This window comes from Pomacea canaliculata, linkage group LG11 (assembly GCF_003073045.1).
Source record: "Pomacea canaliculata isolate SZHN2017 linkage group LG11, ASM307304v1, whole genome shotgun sequence".
Classification (NCBI taxonomy): domain Eukaryota; kingdom Metazoa; phylum Mollusca; class Gastropoda; order Architaenioglossa; family Ampullariidae; genus Pomacea; species Pomacea canaliculata.
Window position 1 is genome coordinate 22,669,026 of NC_037600.1, and position 13,557 is coordinate 22,682,582.

At 43.9% G+C, this 13,557-nt stretch overlaps 2 protein-coding genes across 2 annotated transcripts; one reads left to right on the plus strand and one right to left on the minus strand.

Moving 5' to 3' along the window:
- Window positions 1–1,685: 1,685 nt before the first annotated feature.
- Window positions 1,686–12,838, plus strand: LOC112574736 (glutamine synthetase-like). The gene is made up of 8 exons (XM_025255966.1): window positions 1,686–1,904; window positions 8,180–8,360; window positions 8,547–8,684; window positions 9,361–9,492; window positions 9,953–10,080; window positions 10,367–10,493; window positions 11,774–11,834; window positions 12,039–12,838. The coding sequence occupies exons 2-8, from the start codon at window positions 8,201–8,203 to the stop codon at window positions 12,283–12,285; spliced, it is 993 nt and encodes a 330-aa protein (XP_025111751.1). The 5' UTR covers window positions 1,686–1,904; window positions 8,180–8,200; the 3' UTR covers window positions 12,286–12,838.
- LOC112574716 lies at window positions 2,640–6,836 on the minus strand. Its single transcript, XM_025255944.1, has one exon. It carries the CDS (start codon window positions 6,834–6,836, stop codon window positions 2,640–2,642), a length of 4,197 nt encoding a protein of 1,398 aa, XP_025111729.1.
- Window positions 12,839–13,557: the final 719 nt, after the last annotated feature.

The window sequence follows — 13,557 nt, forward strand, 5'->3', positions numbered from 1 at the left end:
ATAACTTTGCTGAATATATCCACGACCATCTGCCAACCATACACATCTGCTTTCTGGAACGTAGAAGAAACAAAACAAGATGTTCATCTCAGCCCATCATTTGTACTAATGTCCCCCTGGCCAGTCTCAGTCCACCACCGCAGCAACATCCTCATCGAGGAGCCGGTGAGGCTTCATGGCTTATCGTGGGACTGTCAATCTGATCTTCGTCCCCCGGCAGACGTGCAAAGAACCGAATATGGATTGTATACATCATTCATAGACCTAACCAAAGTTGTCGATGTTGTGAGGAGAGAACACCCACGGTCTTCACCTCTACAGCCGGCACAAATCTCGATGGTGACCTGTGAGAGGGTCTACCCTCGACAATGGCGGACCACACTCTTCGCCATTTTCTGAAGTAAAGCTAGATGCCATCCATCTGGCATTAAGAATCTTTATGGCTGTACATGCTAGACTGGAAACTGACTTTAAAAAGCAAAAATAATATTATTTCTCTCTTTCTTGATCACTCTTTCTCTCTTGCTCACACACACACAGGCCTCCGAAGTCTTTAAAGACAATACAAACAGGACATGTCTCTGTCTGGCTTCTGTTTATTGCAATACGCCAGAATCGATACAAAACTCGTACACAAACACCTGATACCTGAGACCAACTGACTTCAGCAACATCACAGACAGCATTGTCGTAATACACAAAAACTTTCACTGTCTGAGAAATGATGAATGAGAAACTGTATTAATCCCAGCGAGCAATTTGAATTTGGGAAATGTTCTCAGTAACGAATGAAAAAAATAATAACACTAAATTTTTGCAAAATGATGCAAGTTGTAATGTTTAGAAACACAGGCACACGCACACATTGACGAAATTTCCTCCGCTGTTGAGCAACTGGACAACTGAGGGCATAAACAACAAGCGCCTGTTACTTCTACATACAGTCATCACATGTTGTTTACCTGAGTTCCATAAAACAAATTCCAGGCCAGGTGTGCTTTAGTGTGGACAAAATGCTGGATTCTTGTCTGATCCCAATTTGCTGATCACAAAAAAGGCTATTTGCTTCACATCACTGGCCTGAGAACAAATATAAACAACACTGTTTAACTTGTTCTTTTCATGGACAAACCTCGGAACCAGCACACGCTCACACACGAATAAAAGATTTTTAATAAATGGCTGATTTAACAAAAGACTCAATATTGCTCTGTTAACAAAATGTTCAGCTTGTAAAGAAGGCACATTGTTTAATTAACAACCTATTTACTGCCTTCTTCCTAATTAAGCAGGCAAATAAAAAACAGAGCTCGGGTGTCTGAAGGAGTCTACAGTCTAAACAGGTTTGTTATATATCAGGCTGGGAGGAGCAGGAACTATCAAAGACAAGAAGAGAAATAGACGAAATAAAATAAACATGCAGTTTATTTTCATTAATTAAATTTTTTTTTAGTTTATTGAGTTCTGCTTTCCGAAAAGAAGAAACTGGTGTTAAATTTGTTCACCAGTGTAATGTCTGTAAAAAAGGCAGCTGATTCATATTTCTGTGCCTTATACAACAGGCTAACAGCTAAATGAAGGTGTGGCCAGGTGTGCATCAAAAAGAACTTGCCGCAAGGGCAGACGACTGAGCTAGAGTTAGAGTGATCGATTAGTCGTCCTTGCAGGAAAAAGGTAAACTGGGATTGCGAGGTGTTTGTGCGTCTCACATGTCTAAACATTTCAAGTCTCTGAATTAAGTTTGCAATATATTTTCAGCCTCCACCCTTACCGTGTTGTGCAGGTGATGTGAAGGCTCTGCTTTGTGTACCACACACCACAGTTTGCTCTGACCTTTCGTCACGCTTGACCTGTCGCTGGGGCAGAACAGGATCCGACACGCTACGTGTGGTAGCACACGACAGGTGAGCTACTTTCTGTTTGAACGCTATTCCTTCAAGCGTGATCGCTGTTACGACAGTAGCGGTAACTTGGCTCGTTTAAAGATCTGAAAATCTGCGGTGTCACACTTTCCCGTACAAAGTCACTTCAGTCATCCGTTGAACAGAAGATAGAACACGTATACAGCGACTCACACTGTAATATTTCTCAGTATTATTGCAATGTTCAACAACTCAACGTTATAACCACATAATCAGCGGACTGCCACACAGGCTACTCGCATCCTCTTACTTTCAACTCACACAGAGTACTACTTCCAACTCACACAGAGTACTACTAACAACTCAGAAAAATCGAATAACGACCACCTAGGTCTACCCCAGCTTTTTATAGATCCCTTCAAAAATGCTAAAAATGCAAAATAAAAAAAAAATATTAAAAAATTAAGACGCAGTACGCCCTGGCCTTGACATCGCCACTTCCGCCAAGGCCTCGTCAAACTAAAAATACTCAATTTCGTAACATACCCTCCCACTTCAAGAAGAAACTCCGCAGGACTTTCTTCTACAAACATACGAAATGAAACAAACATTTTAAGGTATCATCCATCTTCTCAACCAAAAACCAAATTAAGGCATGATCTCTCCTCACATCAAAACTAACCAGTCTCTTAACAGTAAAGCTACTTAACAAAACTTCACACATGTAATTGCTAATCACAGTATCCTTCATCGGATTGTAGTTATATTCAGCTCAGTTCAGTTCTTTGAGCCAAACCGGCTCAAGAAATCAGCACCAACATTGTCCGATCCCTTTACAGAGTCAAAATGCACGTCAAAGTTCTGCAAAAACAGGGTCCACCTCATCACCCTATTGTTCTCAAATCGTGCAGTGTTCAAATAGGTGAGAGGGTTGTGGTCTGTCCGTATGGTAAACCTAACTCCTTCTAGGTATAACCGGAATTTCCTCACCGCCCATACGATGGCTAAACACTCTTTCTCGATAGTAGAGTATCTTCTCTCGGCCCCATTCAGCTTTCTGCTTGCGTAGCAGACAGGGAATAACTTTCCTCCGTGTTCCTGCATCAGAACCGCCCCAACCCCTGTATCTGATGCATCTGTGCTTAAAACGTACATCTTAGAAGGATCTGGGAGCTGCAGCACCGGGTCACTGGTCAGGAATGTTTTGACGGTAACAAATGCTCGCTCTTGCGCTTCACCCCACTCGAGTGAACTTGGCTGTCCTTTCTTTAGAAGGTCCGTGAGAGGTGCCGTCACGGCTGCGAAGTGAGGCATATACTCCCGATAAAAGGATGCCAGGCCAAGGAAAGAACGTAACTGCTTCTTATTTTGTGGCCTTGGTGCATCTCTCACCTTTTTGACATTGTCCTCGTGCACTCCTTTCACTCCGCTCTTAAGACGATGCCCTATGAAGTCTACGTCATCAGTGCCGAGTATACACTTACTAGGCCTGGCAGTCAGGTTGTTCTCGACGATGCGATCAAGCAGCACGCGGATCACGCGGAGATGATCTTCCCAAGTCTGAGTGTGAACCAGTATATCGTCGGAGTAGTGCACGATACCCTCCAAGTCGTCTAATATCTTCTTTAAACCCCTCCTCAATGTTGCACCTGAATTTTTCATTCCAAACGGCATTCTCAAAAATTCGTATACACCATCGGGTGTCACGAACGCTGTTTTCTGGATGTCCTCTTCGGGTATGGTCACTTGCCAATAACCCTTGCTCAAATCGATTTTCGTAAAGAATCTGTCACCGCTCAGCTGTCGGAACAAATCAGCCGGCGTCGGCATGGGCTCTGGGTCCAAGTGGGTAAGTTTATTAAGTTTCCTGAAGTCGACGCACACCCTGTTGCTTCCATCTTTCTTTCTCACTATCACAACTGGCGACGCGTAGGGTGACTTGGACTCCCGAATAATTCCCAAACGCAGCATTTCCTCGATATCCTTCTTCAAAGACTCCCTGGTAGCATATGGTATCGGGTAAGGCTTTGATCTGACCGGAACGTCTGACGTTAATCGTATCTCGTGCTGGATGAGGTTAGTTTTTCCCGGTACGTCCGTAAAGATACAGCTATGTTGTCTCACTAGTTCTTGTAGCTCTGCCCGTTGTTGGCTGGACAGATTGAGCCCGTAAACCAGGTTGTCCACCGACTCACCATGGTGTATGTCTCCCAGTTCGAGGAGGTCCTCACCCCCGTCCTCGACACACCCATCTTCATCACTCGTGATGGTGGCCACTTGACATGATGCCGAGTTGCTCAAGCTTGGCGGCCCATTAGCAATCGAAGCGATTGCTATCTCGGTAATGTTTTCAGCCGCTCTATCTGGATCTCTCTCTATGTACCGCTTGAGCAGATTGGCGTGGAACACCTTCTCCTTTCCTTTTATAAACACGACATAGTCGTTCAGACCCTTGACGTCTCGCACTGCAAACGGACCTTTCCAGTGCATTAACAGTTTATTGTGGTCTGAGGGTAGTAGCACTAGGACTCTGTCGCCGGGCTTGAACGTTCTGTTCTTCGTCTTCCGATCATAGAAATGCTTGGCCTTTCCTTGAGCCTTCTCTAGTTCAGTCATCGCTAGCTGTAAGGTTTCTTCCAACCTTTCCCGCAGCTCGAATACATACTGATAGCTGTTCCGAATTTCGAGTTCGTTGACCTCCTTGGTCCATAGCTCCTTCAAAATGTGCATGGGACCTCGTATGGTTCGTCCAAATAACAGTTCAAAAGGTGAAAAACCCGTAGCCTCTTGGGTGACCTCCCGATAAGCGAACAGCAGTGCGTTGACGTATCGGTCCCACTGTCTAGGCTGGTCGCGGCACAGTTTTCTTAGCATGGCCTTAAGGGTACCGTTGAATCTCTCGACAAGTCCATTACACATCGGGTGGTATGGGGTGGTGGTAATCTGGCGAATGCTGAGGAGCCTGGAGACCTCTTTCATGCATTCAGACACAAACTGCGGTCCCAAATCGCTAAGTATTTCTTCTGGCACTCCAAGGCGGCTGAATATTCCAATCAAGGCTTCAGCGACGGTCTCAGTATCGATCTTCTTCAGAGGGACCGCTTCTGGGTACCTGGTTGCGTAGTCAACTAGCGTCAGGATATACCTATGTCCTGATTCGCTGGCGGGCTTAATCTCACCTATGAGGTCTACCGCTACCCGCTTAAAAGGCACATCAATCAGCGGCATCTTCTGTAAAGGTACCTTAGCCACCTTGCCTTTATGCACCGTTTTCTGACAGGCATCGCAAGACTGGCAAAAGCGGGTTACATCCCCAGAGATGCCAGGCCAGTAAAAGGCTGCAGTGACTTTGTCCAAAGTTTTCCTGACACCTAAATGACCACCCATGATGGATGAATGTGCGACGTCCATCACTGACCGCCGTAAGGGAGCTGGGACTAGCACTTGGCGGACCGGCTGCCCATTATGGAAGTTTCGCTGGCGGAATATGCGGTACAACACCCCTCCTTTCTCCTCAAACCTGATCTTTTCGTCATCTTCTGTGTACTTGGCTACCTGCTTGCGACATTGATCCAGTGTCGGGTCATCTCGCTGCATCCGAATGAGTTCTTCTTTATCAATGTCAGGCATTCTCACGTTCGGTATGACAGCTAAAGCTTGGGTTTTTACTTTTTCTTGGGCCGCCTGTGCTCTAGTTATTACAGCACATGTGTGTTCCCACTCTGGGTCAGGGTCATCAGCGGCTCTAGCGCCTTCAATGTTGCCGATGATCAGATCATATGGCGGGTTATCGAGGCATACTGCATTCACCTGGCCACTGAAATACGGCGATGATATTTCAACATCAGCAGTCGGCACATCCTGACTATGCCCGTGGCAGCATCTGAGCCTCGAGCTGTTGCCTGTGAACTGACCTTCTAACACAAGGTCTTTCCGGATGACGACTCCAGAACACCCAGTGTCCCTCAGCACGGTGACGTTGTTACCCCCCACCTGTCCGCGTGACACCGGCATATTACCAATGTCGCCGGTCGTTCTCATGGTAAACGCGCAGTCTACCACTGGAGTGTGCCGCTCGTTCTGGGTCGTGCTGTCAGTAGCGATCGTGTGTTGTCGTCGGCCTTTATAGCTTGGCCCTTGGCTATCTCCCTCACAAATGTCCACGTTTGCTGACATCACAGGACGACGATTCGACGGTTGCGGAGTCCGTCGTGTGTTTCCCTCCAGTGTTTGGCGGCTGGTTGAATGTCTCATCGAGTTGCTCGGGCACACCATGGCTTTGTGACCCTTTCCACCGCAGGAATAACACCGCAGCTCGTTGCCTTGATGCCGATCGTAACCTTGGCTGCGCTGGGCAGATGTGGTGTTCTGGGCCGTGTCGGCTGCAGACAGGGACCCTCTTAACCTGGCTGTGAACTCTCTGCCTTGCGACTGCAGGTATCTTGTCGCAGCATTCGACAATGCTTTTAGGCTCTGGTCTTCTTGCTGCTGTAAGAAGACTGCCAAGTCTTTGGGGCAGGCTTCGATGAACTGCTCTTTGAGTACTATATACAACAGACCGTCGAAGTCCGTCTTTTGCCCCGCTGCCTCAATCCATCTATAAAGGTATGCTCTTAACCTTTCTGTAAACTGCTCGGGGCTCTCCCCTTTCTCTGGTTTACTTGCACGGAAACGTCGCCTAAAGCCGTTCTCCGTGAAGTCATATCCACTCAACAACGCTTGCTTCAACTGATAATAGTCTTGAACAGCTTCTGTCGGCATGCGTGAATAAATGTCCAGTGCATGCCCCGACAGTAACGCACTGAGCGCCACCGCCCACTCACTTCGTGGCCAACTAGACAGCTCAGCATGGCGCTCGAACCGTTGTAAATAACTGTCCATACTGTCTTTACCGTCTACAAATTTCGGCAACTTTGGCCTCTCACACTTCACAGACACCTCCGACATGGTGACTGCTGGCCTCAGACGCGCCATCTCTAATTCATGCACGCGTTGTCTTTCTCTCTCTTCATGTTCCAGTTGTAATTTCCGCAGTTCTCGCTCTGCAGCTCTTTCTTCTCTCTCCCTCTCTCTTTGTTCTCTCTCCATCTGTTTTACAAACACTTTTAACTCTTCTCTCTCCAGGCCTAATTCTTTGCCTAACTTCACTAGCTCCTTCGTGACTTCCATGGCTGTACACTCAACTCAAAAAGATTCACTCACAGTTCTCTTGTCCTTTCTACAGCAGCTTCTTTGCAACGGAAACGATGACGGTGCAGATCCCGGACGAGCCCCCAGATGTTACGACAGTAGCGGTAACTTGGCTCGTTTAAAGATCTGAAAATCTGCGGTGTCACACTTTCCCGTACAAAGTCACTTCAGTCATCCGTTGAACAGAAGATAGAACACGTATACAGCGACTCACACTGTAATATTTCTCAGTATTATTGCAATGTTCAACAACTCAACGTTATAACCACATAATCAGCGGACTGCCACACAGGCTACTCGCATCCTCTTACTTTCAACTCACACAGAGTACTACTTCCAACTCACACAGAGTACTACTAACAACTCAGAAAAATCGAATAACGACCACCTAGGTCTACCCCAGCTTTTTATAGATCCCTTCAAAAATGCTAAAAATGCAAAATAAAAAAAAATATTAAAAAATTAAGACGCAGTACGCCCTGGCCTTGACATCGCCACTTCCGCCAAGGCCTCGTCAAACTAAAAATACTCAATTTCGTAACAATCGCAGTCGCACCTTCGTCATAAAAATTGAATTAGCTTGGTAATCTCTCTTGCTGTTATTCCACATCTCTACTTCATTCATTCTTCTGACCGGAACTAACCAGGCCTGTCATGGCCACCCCGTGCCGGTCGGTGAAGGGTCTGGCTAGCAGATCGACTAACAAGACTGACAACAGAGACCTTTCTTAAGAGATTGTAAGCAAGTCCTGCAAGGTACAACCGGTCAAATGCTTGACCTCAGCTCTCCACTCTCCACCTCGACTTCAAAGTTACTGAGTGGAAAAGTCTTTGGCCTCCATATTGACCATTGAAAACCTGTGCAATCGCTTTTTCTATCGGTCTCTAAAATTATCTAGTTGACCTCAGGAAATGTCAACCATGTCGTCTTCGTGAAATGCTTTTGGAGCGTCGATCTTCATCAGGGTGCTACTGTGAGGCCTGGCGGAGATCACAATCAGTCTGCTTAAAATTGATGTGTACCTGATGGTGGCTCCAGACCCCTTCATTGTGTATGTATTACAATTTCTGCAAGGTACCTACCTTTTCCTCGAAAATAAATATTTGTCTTGGTTTTTTTCCCTCAGTTGCGGTTGACGTTTATCACCATGTTTCCTGGCAACAAAAGCAATGCTGTGATGGAAAAGTTTCTGAGCTTGCCGCAGTCACTAGACACAGTCATGGTCGAGTACATCTGGATCGATGATACGACCGAGCCAATTAGGTCCAAGTGCAAAACGATGAACTTTGAACCCAAATTACCTGAAGGTCAGGGTCAATGTGGTTGGTGATGCCATTAAAATGGTTAGAGAGCTTTATGGCTGATTGTCTAAGGATAAGATACGATGAATCTTCATTTTTATAAAAGTTAATATTAATTGTAGCCGTATGTCAATGGGGGCTGCTTCGTGTCTCAGTGTGTGAGTGCTACATGCTTTGCTGTGTTTCCATTAGATTGCCCAGACCTTAAAGCTTACGTCCTCGGCAAAGTGGGGTACCTCACACCCGTCGCCATCTTCAAGGACCCTTTCCGCCAGCAGCCGAACAAGTTGGTCCTGTGCGAGGTGGTTGATGAGTACAAGACACCTGCACGTACGTAAAGTAAACAACACTCGTCACGTGGACATGCACGTGCGCGATCTCAACCAGTCAGGAAACTCAATATTGTTGGGTTCTTTACTTTCACATTACCTGCCTCACTAATGTATTTTTTTTTTTTTATGGCAATCCCACGTGATCACTACCTTTTTACAATGTACACATGTGGCTATTCATAGACTAAGTTGTTTATTAGTCTCTTACTTTAATAGTATTTTCTTTTCAACGAACCTGTATGCTCAAGGTCTGAAAAAATAGGAAGAAGTGTAAATCATTAGTTGTCTTTGTCATCGTCTATGATGAAGGATGTTTGTTCAATTTCTTTTTTTGGCAATTAACACGGAAAGCAAGTAACAAGATATCCCTCCCTTCTTATTTTCTTTGTCTTCATACACCTATCCAATGTCTGACCAGAATTTTGCTGTCAATTAGGCTTACTGCGAATACAGAGCATCAGTGTTTTCGATTTCATCTTCATCCTCCTTTTTTTCGCTTATTGAAACATCTCTCTGCCCGTTCCCGTAGCTCTGTGGCTTCTTTGATTGATGTGGGAACTCGTGATTGTGTGCGTGAGTGTGCTTCATAATGACACAGGGAGGGCTAGGGTTTCTAACTTACACGATTGATGTTCTTAAATCAGACAGAAGCACTCTTACAACATTGTTTTCAGAAGCCAACACCCGCCACTCCTGTGTCAGGGTGATGAAAATGGCGGAGAACGAGCATCCGTTGTTCACGATAGAACAGAAATACATTCTGCTTCACACCGATGGGTCGACAATAGGTCGTCGACTTCCTGAGGGTAATTCTTGGCTTTATAGGTCTCAGCTTCTCGTGAAATACTGTGAGGGTGTGTTCGTTGCATCATCACCATAGTTACCACCCTCCTGAAGGTGTCAATATGTAGGAAATATTTAATCAGTTAAATTGTATTTGTAATTTGCCTCTCCCTGAGTTTCTGATACTTTACAAATAATACAATTTGTAATGTTATTCTCACCGGGACCTTATAATGTTTTTTTTCATTTTCCCTGTTTAAAATAAAGATTGCCTTGAGATAATGTTTTGATTTAACTGTTTGAGGTTAACAAGTGTTATGCGGGTTCTTAAGAGAATGGCGAAGCTGATTTTCCTCTCAATAATTTCATAATTATGCTGAGTGGGAGTGCTAGTGTATTAACCGAATGGTGTGCGACTTCTGTTGGCTATAGTTGATGACAAGAACATTGGAGGTAATTTTGAGAGTAAACTACCTGTTGCAGGGACCAGCTACTGCGGTGTGGGAGCGAACAAGGTGTTTGGGAGGAGCATCGCTGAGGCCCACTACTTGGCCTGTCTGTACGCTGGCATCACCATCGGCGGCTTCAACCCTCATGTCCTGCCTGCCTTGGTAGAGCACAATGGCAATTATTTCATGTCTGTGAGAAGGCCGACATCTTAAGAAGATTATATCTTAAGACGAGTATCTTCTGTGTATTAGTCATTTCATCTTATTTATTATTTATTAGCCAAAGAGATTCAAGGATACTTTTTCTGGTCTTTGAAGTCTCTTGTTTTCAAAATACAAAATTTTTGAGTAATATTAATAACTCTCAGCTTTAGTTAATTACCTGTAAGGTGAAAATCGCGGTAGCTCTCGACTCATGATGAGTCATGTTGGGCTTGAACATTTGCAGTGGGAGTTCCAAGTGGGTCCGTGTGAAGGTGTAGCCATGGGTGACCAGCTGTGGGTGGCCAGATACCTCTTGCACCGGGTGGCGGAGGATTTTGGGATGATCGCCTCATTTGACCCAAGTATCATGGGTATGTTCTAAATAATTATCTAAATAATTAATGAAATTCAGGGATTTCTGTCACAGGCCAATAGATGGCAATTTATAATGTTGTTTGCCTACAGGTGATGAACAGATAGTAGTATCAACTGACAAAGTACTAGAAGGATGACGAAAATGCAGTTCAGACAGTTTTCGTTGCAGTTTTCGTTGCATTTTTTAAAAATATATATATACAGTGATACCTCGGTTCTCGAACGCCTTGACTTTCGACCAAATCGGTATTCGACCAGGAAATTCGAGAAAATTTTGTCTTGGAATCCGAACAAATATTTGGAACTCGAACATCCGAACGTCCGAGATGAGCCGAGTTGAGCCGAATGGCGTTCATTCTGCCCAGCGCGCCTTGCTTGCGTCATCAGTGTGAGTGCAGAGAGAGAGAGAGTCACGTTTTTGTGGAGAGAGTCATGAAATGTGTGCAAAATGGGCAGAAATCGCAAATTTTGTTGAACAACATCACCCTGATAAAGTGGTAGCAAATAGAGCAGTTAACATTTTTAATGACAATGTTATGTCCACTTTCCGCAAAATTTTGCAAAGGAGAAAAAAACAGCAAACAATTGACAAATTCTTCCGTAAAGAAATCAGACAAGCAACTGCAGAGCAAGATTCTGATTCTCCTCAGCAAAAGATACAGAGAACAGAAACACCCGAAGAGCAGTTACCCTCTGTTTTTATTGAAGAGGACTCCCCTTCAAAACAATAACCATCCCCCTTCCCTCCTCCCTCCACATTCATTCCCTCCTGCCATAAAGTTTGGTACAGGTACGGTAAATGAAACACAATTTACTGTACAGTACATTTTATTTTTTTGTTTTGTTTTAATAAATACACTTTTATTTCTTATTTCTTGTTGAGACTCATGTTTTTCTACATATTATATACAAATTAGGCCAGTAAATAGGCATTTTCTGGGGCTTGGAACGAATTAATCCAGTTTCCATTATTTCCTATGGGTTTCATTGCTTCGGTTCTCGAACAATTTGGTTCTCGACCGTCCTCCCGGAACGAATTATGTTCGAGAACCGAGGTATCACTGTATATATAAAGAAATATAAGGTATTGAAATTTCATTGACCATTTGACGGAGATCCAACTACCATGATAATGTCTCTTTACTCCTGTGTGTGTAAATGTCTGTATGAGTATGTATGCCTGCCCGCCCTTGTGAGCAAAAGAACAATTTCTGTCTTGGGTCTCCTCGACAGACAATAAAGTCTGATTTGATTTGATTTGATTTGATGTTCTTAGATGGAGCTAAATCCCGTGTGGGCTACAGTACGGAGAGCATGAGGAGGACAGAAGGGTCGAAGTGAGTGCAACGTTCTTGTCCTTTTTGTTTGCTTTTTGTGTTTGTTTGTTTGTTTGTTTGTTTGTTTGTTTGTTTGTTTGCTTGTTTGTTTGCTTGTTTGTTTGTTTGTCTGTTTGTTTGTTTGTAGAGTGGAGTGGCTTGTTGCCAATGTACCTGATCATTTGTTTCCAAACTCGCAAGTTTCTTTTTTCTGGTGTCTTACAGATGTGTAAATACTTCCATTTCAACGACCAATGAAACCAGTTCCATGGTCAACTCCTCGTGTGAGTCTCCAAAGTTAAAACGTCCTCGGCTGGACCTCAGCGACAGTCCTGTCGGTCAGAACTCGAGCAGATCCGAGTACAACACCTTCACTTTACTGACCGAGGACGACCGCCTCCCCCTCTCCAACTGCGACCCCTACATCGTCACCGAGAACATCGTGAAGAAAACAGTGCAGCTCTTGTCGTAACTCTATGGTCTCCACTACACAGACAAACAGTTGTTGAAGAGGTTACGAAAGTTGTGAAACAATATATGGTGGATACAAGTGGACAACTCTAGTCTCTTTCAAAACTCGTTGAAAAAAAGAAAAAAAGTTCTATGATATATTTTATGACTAAGACAGCTGAAGGAAAAGCCAGAATCTACAGAAGTTGTCACGATAATTTACACACACACACAAGCAATCATGTAGGTGTGCACACTTGTATAGATGGTTGTTTATTCATTATCTACAAATGTAGTTTTACTTTTAAATGTTATGTACAGCGATGTTAGATGTACTTTCCTATCTCTATGTGTGCTTGGTTTAAACTTGTAATATTGTTATTCACTTATAGTTTTATACATTTGACCACAGATAGTCTGCGAATGAGTGTATGTCACTGAGGGAGCCATTGTGAGAATTAGTATATGTAGAGAATAAGGTATCAATGTTAATGTCTCCATGTAAGAAATCTTCAAAGTGTGCCAACAACTCAAAAGTTATTTCAGAATAAAACAGAATAAGTAGGGAGCTGTGACATATTTGCAGAGAATTTTTTATGTTTGTGACCTCGATTCCTACAGATAGAAAATTGTTCTTTACATATTATGCATCTTTCTTTAACATCTCTTCCTTATCATGAGTATTGCTGATTTACACACTCTTGTTGAGCTCCCAGCATGCATCACCCCAAAGTAACACAACTCGAGGCAATTTAGTATGTTTAAGAAGATTATTTATCAACGACAAGATTATTGATAAAAGGGAATACACAAGAACAGGTAAATTTGTAAATGAGTTGTTTCCTTAACTTAGAGGCTAACGGTAGAACACGAGGAAGCGATGACTTGAACTGCCAAGTCACTTAATTTGATGTCTTCTCTCCAAAAGTCTCTGGCGAAAAGCACTGAGCTCGCATCTAGATCCTTCCAGGGCAACCTGCGTTCAATTGGTCAATCACGCCACATGACCTACCACAACCAATCACGCTTCACAGCTATCGCGAACTAAGTTCTCGTCAGCTCTTGCGTGTGTTGCGTCATTTCTAAAGAAAAGTTACGTCATTTCTAGAGAAAAGAGCAGACGTGTAAACCCACACTACAGCCCTGTCCTCACTCTTTGTGACAGAGAGGTTTTTGATGTAGAAAAGAAAAGAATTCGTGCTGATTGCAGTGTGCACAATACAAAGACAAAGTAAAAGACAAGATGTCCAGGCTACTTACTGCTGTGGGGACAATATGTCCAGTCAGGTAAAGC